The 16,432-nt window shown below is 56.0% G+C and overlaps 3 protein-coding genes across 3 annotated transcripts; 2 read left to right on the top strand and 1 right to left on the bottom strand.

The window, feature by feature from the left end:
• Positions 1–1,175: 1,175 nt before the first annotated feature.
• Positions 1,176–5,599, top strand: BESB_060640 (uncharacterized protein; the record flags this gene model as incomplete). The annotated part of the gene is made up of 4 exons (XM_029364478.1): positions 1,176–3,095; positions 3,292–4,480; positions 4,787–4,986; positions 5,309–5,599. The coding sequence occupies 4 exons, from the start codon at positions 1,176–1,178 to the stop codon at positions 5,597–5,599; spliced, it is 3,600 nt and encodes a 1,199-aa protein (XP_029219186.1).
• Positions 5,600–8,141: 2,542 nt separating this feature from the next.
• On the bottom strand, positions 8,142–10,405 carry BESB_060630 (triose-phosphate isomerase TPI-I; the record flags this gene model as incomplete). Its single annotated transcript, XM_029364477.1, has 5 exons — positions 8,142–8,342; positions 8,709–8,894; positions 9,295–9,433; positions 9,803–9,926; positions 10,294–10,405. 5 exons carry the CDS (start codon positions 10,403–10,405, stop codon positions 8,142–8,144), a joined length of 762 nt encoding a protein of 253 aa, XP_029219185.1.
• Positions 10,406–14,168: 3,763 nt separating this feature from the next.
• BESB_060620 (uncharacterized protein) lies at positions 14,169–15,837 on the top strand (the record flags this gene model as incomplete). The annotated part of the gene is made up of 3 exons (XM_029364476.1): positions 14,169–14,924; positions 15,133–15,297; positions 15,667–15,837. 3 exons carry the CDS (start codon positions 14,169–14,171, stop codon positions 15,835–15,837), a joined length of 1,092 nt encoding a protein of 363 aa, XP_029219184.1.
• Positions 15,838–16,432: the final 595 nt, after the last annotated feature.

The following is a 16,432-nucleotide window of genomic DNA, read 5'->3' as shown; positions in this document are numbered from 1 at the left end:
AGGCGGGAATGCATATTATGTGACTGCTGCCAAAACCGACTAAGAAAACAGTGGTCGGCCGGGCACTGCATCGATGAGGCACGAGCGAGGCTGAATTCGCCAAGATGCACCAGTGTGTGCTCGCCATCGTGCCAGGGTAGCTGTCTACATGATTCCTCACCCACGTTGAGGTCGGCGGGATCTGCGAAGGAAATGAGCCGTGCAGGATATCAGAAAATTTTGAGTGAATAGGGCGGTTTGCTCAACAGGAGTGAGAGCGTCTCGCAAAAGTGTAAGTCCCCATCGTTTTCGGCTGTGCCCCAAGGTTCCCGCGGTCTTTGAGAAAAGAAGGCGCGAGGCGGTTGTCTCTGAACTGCCTCGTCGAGATCGCAAGACCACCACATGTGGAGGGCTGGCCGAAAAGGCAAGAAGAGTGCGGCCGTTGTTTTTCTAGAGTCTAGGCAGTGAAGACACAGCGCTTCTGAGATGCACCTTAAAGGCTCCCCGTATTTGGTCCGTGCCATTGGGGAATCTTGGAGCGTCCTCCCTGAATTCACGTGCTCATGGTCCGGTTTCACTGAATATCGAGCCGTTTCTTTCGCGGAGCCACCAGACACTGACGTCATCTGCCACCCGCTGCTCCAGCCCCGGAGTCGAGTAGTGCTCCGCTGAACGCCAGCAATGTGAAGATACCCTGAGAGAAAAGTATTTCTCTGGCGCCTGTGTGATGGTTCTAACAGGGGAGTTTCTTCCACTATTCGCGCCTCGCCGTTCCAGTCCGTGCCTCTTGGTGTCAGCGAGATTTTGCAGGCTCCTGAGGTGGCGGCCGTATGTTGTTTCTCTTGAGATTGTCACATCTCCAGTTCGTCTCCTCTTTTCCTTGCACCTCGAGAACGTGCAGGTTCCTTTACTGCGGTTGTTTTCCTTTCGTGAGAGCCCGCCAAGTGCGCACCGCCTCGGTTCGCTTTGCTCCCTGAACCGACGCGTTCTTCGCCAGCTCGACCGGAGTTTTTGCCCTGCCGGCGAGCATCCACGCCGTGGACTCGGCCTCTCCTTCTCGCTTTAGGGCCGCGCTCTTCTCCCGTTCCCCCTCTCCATGCCCTCCTCTTTCTTGTCAACCTCATGCCGCACCAACACACCCTTGAGATCTCTCTGCGCGTGGTTCCCTTCTCGCCTTCACAGTAGCCTTGTCCGGCATGGATCGCGCGACTTCCGCATTCGATTCCCTTCCTCAGAGACAGGCATGTGGTGCCTGTTTCGAAATCTTCCCCTTGGAAGGAGCAGAAGATTCGCAAAGTGCTCCCTGCGCAGGGATACCGCCGGCGTATGAGCCGCCCTACCACGCCGAAGTTGCCCCCGTGCTGCGTCCTGCGGCGGTCACCGCTCGGCTCGCGGTGACGACAGACGCGACGACCCTGCCAGCAGAAACGTGGGCGGCGAGGGTCAGCGAACAGACGGAGGAATCCACGCACTCTGCGCTCCCTCGCCCCGGGAGTCTCTGCCTGTCGCCCCCTGCGAAACCGGATGACGACCTGAGCACGCCGGCGCTGGATGGTCTCCTCTCTGCGCCTCAGGAGCGACTGAAACAGTGCGAGAGTCCGCATGCCTCGTCGAGGCAAGACAGCCCTGCTTTTACCCCGATAAGAGCGGAAATCGCGCGGAGAAGCCATCCAGAAGGAGACCCTCGACAGGGGGGTGCAGAAAGAGATGCTGACTGCCCCAAAACACGAGACGACACAGCGCCTCAAGAGGGAGTAGAGAGCGAAGGCCGCGCGGAAGAGGTCAGGCTCGGCTCGAGCAAGGAAAGAGAGGCCAGGCGTCAAGTGAAGAGCTGTCTTGCGGCGGCGCACGAAGCACAAGAGACCGAATCAGCAGCGAGAGGCGACAGCCCCGACGACAAGGCCGAGCGACAAGAAGCGACTCCAGAGGCATGGCAAACTCCTATCGACGGGCCGAACGGTTCAAAGGAAGATTTTTCTGACGTGGAAGAGGTCGCACCTTGCCAGCTCCGCACAGAGGACGACTCTCTCGTTCGCGGGCCTGCCTCCTCAGGCCCGTCGGGCGCTGTAGAGCCCCAGACACCGGGGTCTTCCGCGTCACTGGAGCAGTCGCGCGATGGCGTCCGAGACACAAGCCGGGCCTTCGCGGGCAGAAGAAGCGTGATACCTGCGGCCAAAGGGAAGATAAAGGCCCCTGCGCAGAGTGCGTTCCTGTCGCAGCACGCTGAGCCGCGTGTCTTCAGCGCGCCTCTCGTTTGCCTTCCCTCCTTGTCGTGGGAGCGCTCCCCAACATGCGAAGACGCGTCCGAGGTAGAGGAGAGGGACGCCGGAGAGGGCGAGCAGCGGGAAACCGAAGACAGGGGGACGCCAAACGAGGCAGGATGCGGCAACCGGTGGAGGAGCTGGGACGCCTTTTCATCCCCGTTGCGGCGGACGCGGAGAGCGGACGAAAGCGAGGAGGTGGAGGGAGACGGAAGGCGAAGAGCGATGGACCGGCCGGCGGCGGGAAAGAACTCCCTGGCTCTGCTCAGGGGCAAGCTGGAGGAAGAGGCAGAAGGGGAGAAAGAGGGAGACGCGGAAAAAGCTTACGAAGGAGGAATGTGCTTTGCAGGGAGCGAAGGCGCCACCCGATGCTGCAGTCGAAGCGGAAGCGAGGGGCGAGGGAGTCTGACAGATGATGAGTTCGGTGACAACGAATCAACACGAGAGGAGACGCAACCGGGAAGCGCGACAGATGAGAAGCCAAGCGAGCACCGAGGCTCGGAGGAAGGGGCGACCCCAGAGCTACCCGGTTCACCGGCGACTGGATTTCCTCCGGGCAGCACAGAACACGCTGAGGCCGAGCAGCGCGACGACAAGCTTGACACACAGAGATTAGTGGCAGGCGCGGGGAACGCAGGCCCCGATTCGGCGGAGGGAGACGCCGCGGCAGCAAAGGAGACAAGCGGCGAGGCGGATCGCGCGGAGTGCGAGACCAACGGGACAGGAAAAAGCGACACTGTATCCCCGCCGCGACGATCGAATCCTCGTCGAGCCTGTCGAGAAGGATCCGGTTTGACGCCCTGTGGGATCGAGTGGACTCGGCGTATCATCGCCGCTGCCAAAGAGCAGGCCGCAGTAAGTCGTGCGTGGCTTGCCTCAGGCTGCTGCAGCCTCGGTGAGGCGCGCGAGTCTCCAAGGGGCGCTTGCTTCGGGTGTGTCGATTGTTTGCTCACGAGCTCGCACGCAGATGCAGCCCAGGTGGTGCCTCGTGTCGGCCTCGTTCCTGCAGCCACACGTGCATGTCTGTCTCGATTGCTCCGTGCGAGTTCAGGAGATCGCCTGGACGGCGGACGACTCAGCCTCGCTGCGTCGGCTCGTTGTGGTTGGGCTCGAAGCGAAGCCCGGAGTGGGTCTAGGTCTCTTTCTGCAGGGCGACTTGCCGAGCTGCTCCTGCCGGCTGTGGCAGGAGACGCTGACGCAGCACGAAGCGCGCTGCAGGCGCAAACGAAAGAAAAGAAGTGACGGCGAACCGCAGCCTGCCAGGCATCGTGACTCGCTCCGCGACACGCGGATGCGAGAGACGCGGCAAGGGGCTCCTGAACGGCTCTCTCTCAGGGGTCGCCCAGAGCGCCAGGCGCAGCGAAGCTGGAGTCCAGGTCGAGCCGAAGAGGCGGAGGAGCCTGCGCGTCTGCTCACAGACAGAGGACAGCGCGGAAGGGCTCCAGACGAGAAGAGAGGAAGGCGCCGAGAATTGAAAGAGCGCAGAGAGTCTTCGCAGGCGACGGATGCGGGCGGGCCGCGTCACAGCGGGCAGTGCGGGGAGGAAGATCGCGAAAGGCGCGTCAAAGGACGACGGAGGCGGCAGACAGAAGAGCAGAGACAGGCGAAGGATACAAACGAGGGGGGGGCGGGGGAGAGCGAACAGAGGACCGCGACGGCGAAAAGAGAGGCAAGGGGCCCTTTTGGGCTTGCGGGAGACGAAGAGAGATGTGTCAAGATGGAGCACAACACCGGCGTAAAAGCAGAACCTGGGAAGACATGCGTTAGGAAGTCTGGCCTGTCATACGGGGGCGCAGCATCTGGCACGAACCCCAGAGAGGAGAAGAGAGGACAGGTGAAGACGGAAAAAGAGGCCGAGGGCGACACAAGCGAAAGCGAGCAGCAGGAGCGTCCAACCTGGCGAACCGATGCTGCGGAGGCACAGAGGGCCGTCGAACTCGCGCCTTGCCGCAGGGAGGATCAGGGAGGACTCGGAATGCGCGACCGAGACCGCAACTCCAAGAAAAGTTCAAAAGGCGAGGAAAAACCGCCGGGATTGAAGAAGAAAAAACTGCAGCCCAGCGAGCCTTTGCCGTGTGGATGCCATGACGACGAAGAACGAGGAGGGTTCCGCGTTCTCTGCTTCCGTGGCGACGTCGTCCTCTCGGCGTACAACGATTGCCGCTGGAAGGCCGTTTCCACAATCTCAACGTTCTCCGCGGCCGAGACGGCGTTCATCTACTCTCCTGAGGAAAACCCTGGTACGTATATCGTGCCGCGTTGCGGCGATTTTCTTTGCTTTCTGCGCAAGCCGAACGGCAACGTGCTGGGCGCTTGCTCAGGCAGCGCGCCATTGAGGCATTGCCTGGCAACCTCGAGTGGGTGGAGGCGTCGTCAAGCTCTCACTATGCTTTCGGAATGTGCTGTTTGCGCCTTTCTGGTTCGCATCCTGTCGGCGTGCTGAAGCGGCATGGGTGTAAAAAAGCCGCCGACGTGTCCAGGAGCAGAGGAGGTTTGGCGAGCCCGCACCTGCGCTGTCTGTTTGTTGTTTCTTGGTCTCCCCTCAGGCATTGAACCCGCGAGCCACCTGAGTCCCGCCTTCACTCTGGCCTCCCTTGACATTCCGTTCACCTTTCAGCTCCAGGCGGAGAATTACCTCCAGACCGATCTGGCCGAGGAGGTGAAGGCCATCTTCGGCAACCACTACTGCGCGCAGCACTGCCAAGGCTTTTTTGATATCAATCGTGACAATATTCCCTGCATTGTGGTGAGCAACATGTCGTTCGTCCTCCCTCTATGCAACCAACAGCGGCGGCGTGGTATTACTACTGCAGCCCTCGTAGTATTAAGCCGCCACACGAGGGATCTCCGTTGATTCGAGGGTACCGTCGCGCAGAAGAGAGAGCGCCACTACACGTCTCTAGGGGGACAGAGAAGGGCCCTTGCAGCCGAAGGTCGTGGCCGCGCGCTCTCCGTACATGCTTGGATCTACGGTTTGAATTCGGGGATATTTCAGCCAAAGATGCTCGTGACAGGTCTGTATATTGGGTCGTGACAAATGTCTCTTCGGCGGCGTTTGCTTTTTGCAGAGTCGGCCGGGAAGAAAGCTCTCTCAAGGCCCCTTTGGCGTCTTCTACGGGTGGAGGGGCATGCGCAGCTTCCCTTGCGCGCAAGTCGGCTGCTCACATATCTGTTCGCGGACGTGTCGCTGTTACGAAGAAGAGGCTCTCTGGCGAACGTGCTGGCGGAAGCATCAGCGCCTGCCTCTCCCTGAGTCTGCGCGAGACGGCAGCGCAGAAGATCTAAAAGCAAGAGCGCACGACGCAGAAATCAGGCGGCACAAGGCGGCGTTCATCGCCGCCAGCAGGAACAACGGTTAATAGTGTCCGCTTCATTTTTTCAGGGAAGAGAGGGAACAGAGATTCTGGCACGTCATCTCTTGCCCTCACATGTTTTCTTGTCGTGCTGAACTGCACAATGCTTCAGCTCTCTGGACCTGTATTTCGCACGTTGTCCAAGTCATAATGTGCTTTAAGAATGCCGCGGACGTTTCCTGAGCGGCGGCTACCGGAAATGTTATCTAGTGAGCCGCCGAGGAGCTGAACCAAGGTGCATTTCACAGGAACATGTCCATGCGCGCATTCACGAATCGGCGTTTATTTGACTTGTGGATATTGGCAAAGCATTTAACGTGAACTCGACGTACTCATGCCGTCGGTTTAGACCGGCGCGCGCCACCGTCCGTGTGCTGGTGCTGAGGCTGATCGATCTCCGCCGCCTCACTCGAGGCGGCTGTTAGCACGTGTGCCGAGGCACTTTTCTTCGAAGGCGGAATTCGTGGGCTCGAGCCAGCGTGGCCACAAGGCCCTTGGGCGTGCGCGTGTGCAAGTGTCAGTGCTCTCCAGCTTTTGTCTAGCTTCATGATATCTGTACAGAAGACTATTGATATGCATTCGTCTTCCAGCGATGCAACCCAGGTGGAGCGTGTATGCATAGCTTTTCTGTTTTCTTGCAGTCACACGCTCCGGGACCCAAGGGAAAGAGGTGTCAAACCATGGTGTCGGGAGATGTCATCGACAGTGAACCTCGATATTCTTTTTCAGTTCGAGTATCTGGCAACCTTTGCGGAAGGCAGCGATAATACAGGAAGCGGCCCAAGAGGCTGTCCAGCCTTCTGTTTGTGCCGGTCGCTCGGCGCCGCAAGACTCTGTGAAGCCGTTCCCAGCACGCTTTCTAGCAAGGCGCTCAATTCATGTCTGTTGCTCGTCTCTAGAAGAGTAGACATCACCAGTGCTGCAGGAATGTGCAGTGATGCTGCGGGTCGGAGGGGTTGTAGGGAATACTTCCTGTACATCGTGCGACTTCTTAAATGTATATGGCGTTCGCTGGGCGCGCGGTTTGCTTCAACACAAAGTAGAACCTGATGCGGTATGAGCTAGAAAGGCGGGGCTTTAAGCGTGAAAAGAGCCAATCGCCTAAGCGAGGCAGCACTATACTGGCGTTTCCGTTGCAAAGGAGCGAACGCTGAAGGAGAGAAAGTAGATGCTTCCTACTAGAGTAAGCCGCCACATACTTCAAACAGGTACGATTACGGCAGCGTCGTCTAATAACAGCGAGCGCAGTCGTCCATGTAGCAAGTGTCTTGCTTCGAAATAAAAAAACTGGGTGAGTACCCCCCGTTGTTAAGGATAGGTATGAGTGGATACCCTACAACCTTAGTTGATAAGTCTTCTTCATCCAGAGAGTTCCCGTTAGTCAGCTGGTCAGCGAGGGCACCTCAGTCCTTGTTGAGACCGCCACGTCCACATGAGGAGTGGCAGGAACGTCTAGTCCTTTTTGCCACAGCGGAGCCTTGTGAACAGAGATTTCCCAGATTTCTTTGGAAGAGAGGTGTCTCCTTGGCTGTCATCTGCTGGTGCCTTGTCGTTATCGGGTAACGCCCCTCTGCCAAAAGCATAGGAAGTCGAGACTGTGTCGATTTGGCACCGGGACTGCAACATGGCTAAGAGCACCCCTCCGCAAGCCTTCAGATTATTTCCACTTCAATATATCGGCCATTAAAGCGACAGAACGCGTGCGTTTCAGGTGGAACCCCGGCGTTTTCGCGGGGTGCAGCTAGAATATCGCGGCTTACGTCTTACAGTGCTTTAATAAACTACGCTGTACGTTTCCAGGCATCTGCGCTCCGACCAACGCGTACACTCCCCACTAAGAAGTGCAAAGAACAGATTGTTCACACTAACGTAATCGTAAGTATGCCTATTACAAAGCGATGTTGCGTCCCATTTATCCGTTTCGCGATGCCAGAGGCGTGGCTCTCAGAGACTCCACACGAAACCGGGGCCGGGCCGCCAAGTCGGTAACGCACTGCACTCCGGATGACAGTCATCTTATGCCGGCAAAGACCAGACTTGAAGCAGAGTGTTAAAAGGCTTTTTCTGAACCAGCTTGCCTGGCCGTGCGAAAGGAAAGATGAGGTTGCTATGTCTGTCAGTACACACATCATGGAGATGCTATCGTGGAGCGCAGACACACTGACAGGGCGGGCCACAAAAAAATCACTCTTATCTCCGCCTTGTGTGGGAATACATGACAACGATACAGGCGAGCCCTTGTTGAACCAACCTGGCGCGATCGCTGATTCGCATCTCTCTTAATATACGAGGGCTCTTTAGACGGCACAAGAGCACTGGGACGTTGCCCGCCGCCTCTTCGGTGGAACCCAACAAAACTGTCCGCGGTGCGATGTGCTTGTCGGAAGACCCGCCCGCTTTGTAATGCGTGCAAGATATTGCCCGGTCTCTCTCCAGTCTCCCATCAGTGTGCGTCACGTTACTCATATGGCTGGCTGAGAGTGAATAGTGAACGCTTGTTAGCCTTCCTCGGGGAGGGAAATCCATGAACAAAACAATTGCGGGAACTTTACTCGTTCTTCTTGGTGCCAGAGGCAATGACCTCGATGAAGTCCTTCTTCAGAGAGGCGCCACCGACCAAGAAACCATCGACATCGGGCTGCAGGATAAGCTCGGTGCTGTTCGCCGCGTTCACACTGCCGCCATACACAATGCGGACCTTCTGGGCGACCTCAGCGTTGACCTTGGACTTCAGGTAGCCACGGATGTGCTGAAAGCAATCGAAAGCAAAAAACGATGCGGCTTCTTGCGCACATATCGCCAAATCAACGAAGCTACAGAAGCACGTGGAAGTCTCACGAAACATCTGCAGCGGCCTCAACGGCGTAGTCCGTATACGCAGCCTTCAAGGTGCGCTCCTCTGCATGCCTATGCGCAACCCAAGCACTGTGGGGGCAGTAGTTCCTGATTTCCTTTCGTGTGGGATTGACTCGGACAAACTACTCTCTACACAACGAATCGTGATTCCGTCCTTTAGGCAGTTTAGTAGTTAGCGAAGCGAACATTTTCTCGAAAAATCCTATTTCAAAGCCCCTCCTTGCAGCAGGCCGCCACGCCAGAAAAAGAAGCGGCGTACCTCGTGGACCTCCTGGGCCTGCGCTGGAGTCGCGACCTTGCCGGTGCCGATAGCCCAGACGGGTTCGTAGGCGATGACAACGCGATCCCAGTCAGAGATCTTGGAGAGGCAGGCCCCCAGCTGCGCGTCGACGACGTCGTTGGTCTTTCCAGATTCGCGGTCGCTCAGGTGTTCTCCAACGCACAGCTGAAGGAAGGAACAAACACAAGAAAGGCGGCGAGTCACGACAACTGAAAGCCCTCCAACCAGGATGTGTGTAAACCCCACATTCGAATTGTTTCCGCACACAGCTGTGTCGTGCACTAATGCAAAAGCATTCTCACCGTCAGAAACTGACCAGCTTGTGCTGCACCCTTGGTCATTCGTTGCTCACGGCAGACTGCTGGTCAGTACCTTCTGCCGCTGGAAAGCAGCTGGGCGCCACGAAAGCCTGATCCACTGAATGCTCAAACGCTGACTTGAAAAAGCGACGCAGCCCAATCTCCGCGACTTGCTGCTAGAACTGCGTGTGTACAGGATGCGTGGACGGTGCCGCAGTACACTGCTGTCACGCTGCGCGACATCTCGCTTGATAGGTAAAACTTACAACGACTTTGAGGTCCTTGTCCTGAAGAATAATGTCCACCTTGTCCGCGACAACCTCGTTGGTCTCACAATAATACTGTCTGCGCTCGCTGTGGCCCGTCAGGACCCAACGAAGACCGAAGTCCTTGATCATTTCAACGCTGCATACACCGCACACGGTGCACACCAATGTCCTACCGTCCTTAGCACGGGCGGGTTAACACGTCAATTGCCATTGCTAAGCGTACTCCATTGCCGCTAGTAAGCTGCGAAAGCAGTCCCTTTTATCGAGACGCATATTAGGCACCAGACACGTGTAATTTGCAGCTTCAAGCCGGAATTCATCGAAAGGGAGACGCGGACAGAGTCCGCGCCGACACACACACACACACGCTGCTACCCTTCGCTGCGTGACCTCACGAGTTCGTAGCCGTCTCCTTCACTCCTGAACGGGCCAGCAGCAGACACCCTTGTATTGAAGAGTGGCAAAGTCAGTGCGGGACGGCCAACTCGCCAGTTTGACAACGTACCTGATTTCGCCAGTGAAGGCTCCATTGTGAGTCTTCGAGCAGTTCTGCAGACCAACGTGGAACTTCTCCGGAAGCTTTTCACGGGCCAGCGCGGCGTGGAGAGCCGTCGGGAAAATCACAACATCTGGGTGCAGACAGGGAACACATGTCTAAAAAACGAAATGGGATGGCGGTGCCTCGTGCTGCGGTGTGGGGCACATAAGGGAACGGGAAAGGCCGTAGCGGAAGCGTTTCACGCCACTGTCTGCTGCCCCGCCGCCTCTCGAGTGTGCTACCCTGATGGACTGAAAAAGCCCATGGTTTTATGCGGTGGTGCACACTTCATAGAGTTCAGCTGCTGCGCGAAGCCTCTAACTGTAGGAAAAACGCACGTGGCGACCGCTCCTCCCCGGCCGCCCCCCTGCAGATGTCTTACGAGGGTGCACGCCTGCTCTCTTGGTTCTCTATTAGGAATTTGCAGTTTCACAAGTCCGTAGAGTCATATTACTCACCAATCTGCGTCGGATCGAACTCGGCTTTCTCAAACTGGGCACACAGATCTGTAATGGACCCAGTAGTGCCGTTGCACTTCCAGTTGCCGCCGATCCACGGAGTGCGCACCATTTTTGCAGTAGGAATGGTAAAGCCGTCGTGAAGCTGCGTCGCACAAAAATCTGGGGTAAAAAACAAAGATCTGACCGAAAAGAATCGGCAGAGACCTCCGCTGTAGACCCTCGGGATGCGCGCAGCTGCGTCCGGACGACTCACGACGCCAGGCGGGGGCGTTTATCTAGAAGCATGCCAGCGTAGACCAACGAGGACATGCGGCGGGACGGCTGCATTTGCACACTCCGAAATGGAGAAGCCTCAGCTCCAACGCTTGCGCTTGAACACCCAAAAACTCTTAGAGGCGTTCTCTCGTTCTACATTTCATGCCATCAGGTGTGCGGCAGCCAGGTTGGACCTCTCTCCGCATTTATATTCGAGAGAGGCTCTCCGCCAGTTCCGCAGCCGCTAGGTGATGGCGACGGCAGATCGACTATGCCGCTCCCACACACGATACAGCTCTGCCACACAAGATAAAAGATACAGCCCCGTCGATCGCACGCAGGTCCATCAACTGAGCCTTGTTGACGTAGTCATTTCGCCTAGAATATCCACCTAACAGCATATTCGTCCGTCAGCCTTCTTACCACTTCACCACTGGGACGGGAGCATGCGTATGAAAAATTGCTTTCACCACGGCGTACTAAGTCCAGTTAGACCAACGCATCTAGCTGATTTTCGTACTGAAATATGTGAGGGGGGCTGCCAAACACTGGGTTCAAACGCTAGTAACAGGTCTGCCTTAGCCCGAGGTCACCAGGCGGAGAGCTACAGCGCAGAACATACCTGGCAGTGTAGCTGTAAGGTATGTTTTTTGCCGTCTTAGTTTGAGCCCTGCTCGCTGTGGCTCTTCCGGAGACTCCGCCTGGGAATGAAGTAGGTGACCAGGTCGCACCACATCGCCAGGGGACGCTCAACAAAATCCGTGTGCTACATTCCACTGGACAGGCGTAGAATATTTTGTGAACACTGCAGGGAGAGGCAGAGCCTATTCCTGAGAGGGTGAATCGCACACTGCGCCGATGCGCGCAGCGACCAATAAGCTCTGACCGTTGTCTACAATGCTGTTAAGGACGTACGAAAGCAGCCGCCTTGTTGCGTGCACTTGGTGCGTCGTTGAGCTGGCTCTCGTTCCCCGGCTGGCCCTCCTGGCCAGCTTTCTAAGTAACTGATAACACATTACACGGGCACTCGCGACCATAGAGCAGAGCACGGCTCCTCTTGGTAGTGCTGTAAGTTCGTTGGCGGCCGACCAGGTTCCCACATAACTTCGCAAGTGTCGGGACCGCGTTTCGCTGACGCAGGGCATAAGGTCAACAGCGAGGGAATCTCCCATTGTTTTTTTCTCTGTCCTGCAAGTAAGTGAGATAAACTACCTGAGAGGTGGAACGCCTCCTCGATGGAACACAACCCATCAAGCGGGCGTGCCCTTGCTAGCTAGTCGCCCGCTGTTCGCGAAATGCTGACAAGGCTGTGCGAGAGGTACTGGGTTAAAACTAGGGTGTCGGAGTAAACCATGGAAAGGATGAGAACAGATGATACACGAGACACCAAGACACGGCTATATTGACTTGCGTTGGAGTTGCGCCTGTTTACGTTATCAGGTATGACAACACAATGCTGAGAAAGGAGTTGCCGAGAGGCGTTCGGCATTGTCGTACGAAGAGCAGTCCGGGGTATCCATAGACGGATGCCTTGCAAGCCGGAAGAAGTACAACATTGAGTGATGGACCAGTACAGACACGAAGCGAACGAAAAAGGATGTGGAGGCAACGTGACTGAAAATAGGAGAGGTGTTTCTCCGGGGTAAGAGTCTGATAGCTCCTTGCCACGAAGAAAGGCGAAGCGCCATATCTGTGCCGTGAATGATTCGCAAAAAATGTAGGTTGCAGTCCCTGACAGCCGAATCCGCCATGGCAGAGCGCGCCGCCTTCTCCGCCGAACGCATACTGACGGGCAGCAGAACACTGCTACAGTTTATTCTGCTGCCTACCACGTGCGTGGCTCCCTGGCTAGAGCACCTCGGGCTTCCTCGCGTCGACAGCACTCAGGCAAGCCGCCAACGTGTGCGGGCGATCTGCTCCGGTGCATCACCTCTGCCCAGGAGAACCCAACACCGACTCCAAGAGGGTCAAACCGCTCCTGTGCAAGGCCTCATGCAGTGTGTGGTTTTCATTTCATTGAGAAACAACGTGCGCCAAGAGCGAGTACAGAGGCGTACAGGAAGACCATCGGTTTAGCTGTATTGTGATGACGACTTCCCAACCCATGAAAGGACTGGTAGCATAATGGATCCACGTAAAGTGATTCTATACACAGGAGTCCGGGTGGGATTAGACGGCGCTGCATTCTTTATCGAGAGGCGGTCTCCGACACGCTCGTTTGCCTGTCCATCAGTGTTGAGCCACGTAGACTTCCTTGCCACCAGCTTGTGCGAGCGCAAAACGAGTTTAAGCTTACTCGATTAAAGCGGATCGACATCTGGGCCAACCCGAAAGAAGTCGTGAAGCGTATGCGAGAGACGGGGATAGGAAATACGCGAAGCCACTGTATATCTTCGTGTTGCATGAATGACACAGACTCCGATTTTCCCTTCACTAGACCCAAAGGGGGAGGTGGAGTTGATTCTCACTGGGCGGTATAGGCAGCACGCTATTTCATAATGTGTCAAATAGATAGGAACACTCCAGCCTCGCGAGCAAGAGCCTCTCAAAGAGACCATTGTGAGCGCTCCAGTAACTCGGGACGACACACCTCGGGACCGGTGGAGATGTGTTAAAGCACGGCATTGTAGCCGATTATTTCTTTCGACGCCTACTCACCCCCACGCATCGTGACTACGTCTTCCTAGCGGTGCTGCAGTTTTCTCTGTCGCGCGTTTTGAACAAGCGCAGAACGGAAAATCACTCGGTTCTCGGGACGGAGCCGCATCCCACCCGCCGTATTAGTACGGCCTTCTTGATGGTTTTTGTTTGCATAGACACCTACACGCGTCTCTTACGGCCATTATGTTGGCAGCTCACTAGTCCCATTGCACTCTAGTTGTGCGCCTCTGTTCCTGAAAGTTTATGCCATTCACTTTGAATCGTTTTGTGTGGGAGACGAACAGAATGGCTGGGACCGCTGGGACTGCTCCTGCGCGTCTCCGATGTGCGACAATGGCACGCGTGCCAGCCACGTACGTGGCCGCAGACGTCTGAACTCAACCTGCAGAAGGAAAGCGCGTCCACATATTACCATTCAGAAAGTGCGGATTACGGTGCTCTTTAAGGGACAACATTCGTCCAGAGTGGTGCATCGCAGCATGAATGAGCGCATCTGTTTCAGGCCTGGTCGTCGCGCGCCAGCGCTGTGAGGGTTCACAAACGGGCCAGCGCGGCGTGCAGGCACATCAATCAACAGGGTTTAAGCGAACCCACTAGTTAGTGATGGCGCACAGTGCAGCACACCGCGACACGATTCTGGGCTGGACAAGAAAAGTAACCGTCTGTAAATTTCATACCATCGCTGTTGTATCGCTACTTCACTGGCGGTTCATCCTGGTTTGGCTGCGTGTGTGTTTTTGCATAGGTTGAGGTTTTTCCCGTAAGGTGTTTTTTTTGGGAGGCCAAGGATTCCATGTGCCGTAGGTTTCGTGATATGTACTGGCTAGTGCAGTGAGTCCCGTGGGGCTGTGCGTGGCTGTGCCCGATTTCGTAATTTTGTCACCACCTAACATTAATATCGGCCCACCTAAAAACTTCCCTCTGTTTTGTTTGTCTCCGTACTTCAATGTTTAGCAATGGATCAGGGAGGAAAAGCTGGTAAGGACCGCTCCGGTGAGTCCCTGGGCGCCCCAACAGGCACAACGGTGTGGTGCCTGCCGTTTTGTAATGATATTTGCGCTTGCTGTTCTGGTTGTTACAACTGCTGCGATAAATGCAGCTGCTGCCCGCAATGCTGCAGGTGTGGCCCACCTTGCCCAGGGTGCTTCTACTGCATCCCGTGCGTGTGCTGCTGTTGTCGACCCGTCCCTGGCGGGCTGAGCATCGATGATGGCGAGTTAGTCACAGAGCCAACCGCTGTAGGAGAGGTCCTCGAGGAGATGGAGGAGGAGGGAGTCGAACAAGAGGCAGAACGGGAGGGAGATACGGAGGAAGGGGAGGCCCCCCCTCCTTCTGGTGCCACAGGCGTAACGGGGGACGCGGCAGCACAGCGAACCAAAGCTGCAACCAAAAAGAGGGCAAAGGCACAAATCAAGAAGCGCGCTGCAAAAAGCCAGCCGAAGATGTTCACTGGATCTGCAGCAGGGAGTCCCCCTCCACCACCTGAGGCTTGCATTGGCCCGCCGCCTGAGCCCGCAGAACCGACAACTCCTCTCGGGATGGGCATCTATCTTGTTTATAGCACTGAAAATGGGGGCTCCCTTTACATGAAGTGGAGTAAAACTCCCTTAACTGGTCCGGGTGTCCTGGCATATATCAAGCCGACGAAAGAGGTGGGCGAGTTCAAGTTTCAAAAGAAAGACGGCGTCGAACCCCTGTGCAGCGGCCTCGAGGTAGGTTTTGTGGATCGTCGTACAGCAGTGATCGATACACTCGCTTTGCTGGCCGCGTGTTTCGTCGACAGCGTGTTTCTAGGGGTGTGTGCCGAGTTTAGGGACGAATATTAGCGAGAGGGGCGGCAGGTCAGGGGTCGTGTGTAGTGATCAGAAGTTTTTTAATCGCGAGTTGACGGAATGCCGCATCTGCCTGTTCCTTTCGCAGCAAAGCATGCAGAGCAGCTTTGTCGCTGATCGCAAAGCGTATTACGATGGGTGGGCGACATTCGTGAAGCAGATGGACGCCTGGGCGGGCTCCCTTGTTGTTCTTCCTGCGGCGACAATTCAGCCACCGCCGACAGTCAAGGTCGTTTTGCTTACGCAGAAGAAGGTGAGGAAAACAGAAGTCAGTAGATATTATTCGAGGCAGAGTTGCTGCACACCGTGCATCTGATACCCCAACAATTTCTCAAGGCCTGAGGCCCTTCAAGATGAAGAGTATGCGGCAAATATGTAATTGCCAGGCTCTTCCCGACGTATACACGGTGATAGAAATCACCTCGTCAGGTGTTCCGCCCGCAGGAGCTGGGTCAACATATTGCATCTACAGTTGAAAGGCGGGTCGCAGATACCACGCAGACGTTGTTATCGTTAGGTGCCAGCGTACGACTTTCGACGTTACCTCGTGGCTCAGTGTGCTTATCAGCTGCCAATACTCTGTACATAACCGTCGGGCTAAGTATGTGCAATGGGTTCGCAGATCCGTCTTCTGGAAGCTGATACTCCTGTTGAAAAGAAAGATATGGACCTGGTTGCTGTCGTTGCTGACAACACTACCAAGTTCGACGTCTCCACCATGGAACCCTCGGAGTTCGTTGCGTTCGCGAACAATTTTGGAGCTTCAATCAGTTTCGTCCCGACCAAGAACTGAATCGTCCAAAATGATCAAGCAGAAATCTGCCTCGGGGATTCGTGCTATACTTAGTAGACGTCTCAGGATCAAGCAAACAGGCCTTGCGCGGCGGCACCATACATGCGCTGGTGTGGACATATGGTAACGCAGCCCGAATCTGGCTTGGCATATGTGAGCGCTGTATCAGACTCCCATTTGCCCCCAGTTTCTGTTGGGGAACTATGCCACGGGAACTTGTCACGTTGCACGAAGTCAATTTATATACCCCGGCGGTCATCGGAGGGGGAGCGGCTGCAGCAGGCCGGATGAGCGGGAGGCTGCTATTTATTGTGTGCATACGAATAACTTCGTGTCCACCCATCTGAGTAAGCCTCACCCTTGCTTAATCACCCGCCGCTTCAAATGGCAGTAACGCATTTGCTGGTCGTAAGGGCATACGGCTGTATAGGGCGACGTGTTGTCGTCGCTGCTCGACAGTGTGTTTTAACAGCGTAACTGTGACGCGTAGTCCTTCAGCTGCGCCTCTGTGGAGTAGTAGGTTGGAATAAAGAACGAGCGCGAGGGCGAGTTCTTCTGTGGTGTCATACCGTTCGGTGATGCGTGTCTCCTCTGA

The sequence above is a fragment of the Besnoitia besnoiti genome, chromosome V (genome assembly GCF_002563875.1).
Source record: "Besnoitia besnoiti strain Bb-Ger1 chromosome V, whole genome shotgun sequence".
NCBI classification, from domain to species: domain Eukaryota; phylum Apicomplexa; class Conoidasida; order Eucoccidiorida; family Sarcocystidae; genus Besnoitia; species Besnoitia besnoiti.
The sequence above is the reverse complement of the archived record's forward strand: the minus strand, read 5'-3'. Positions and strand labels throughout refer to the sequence as shown.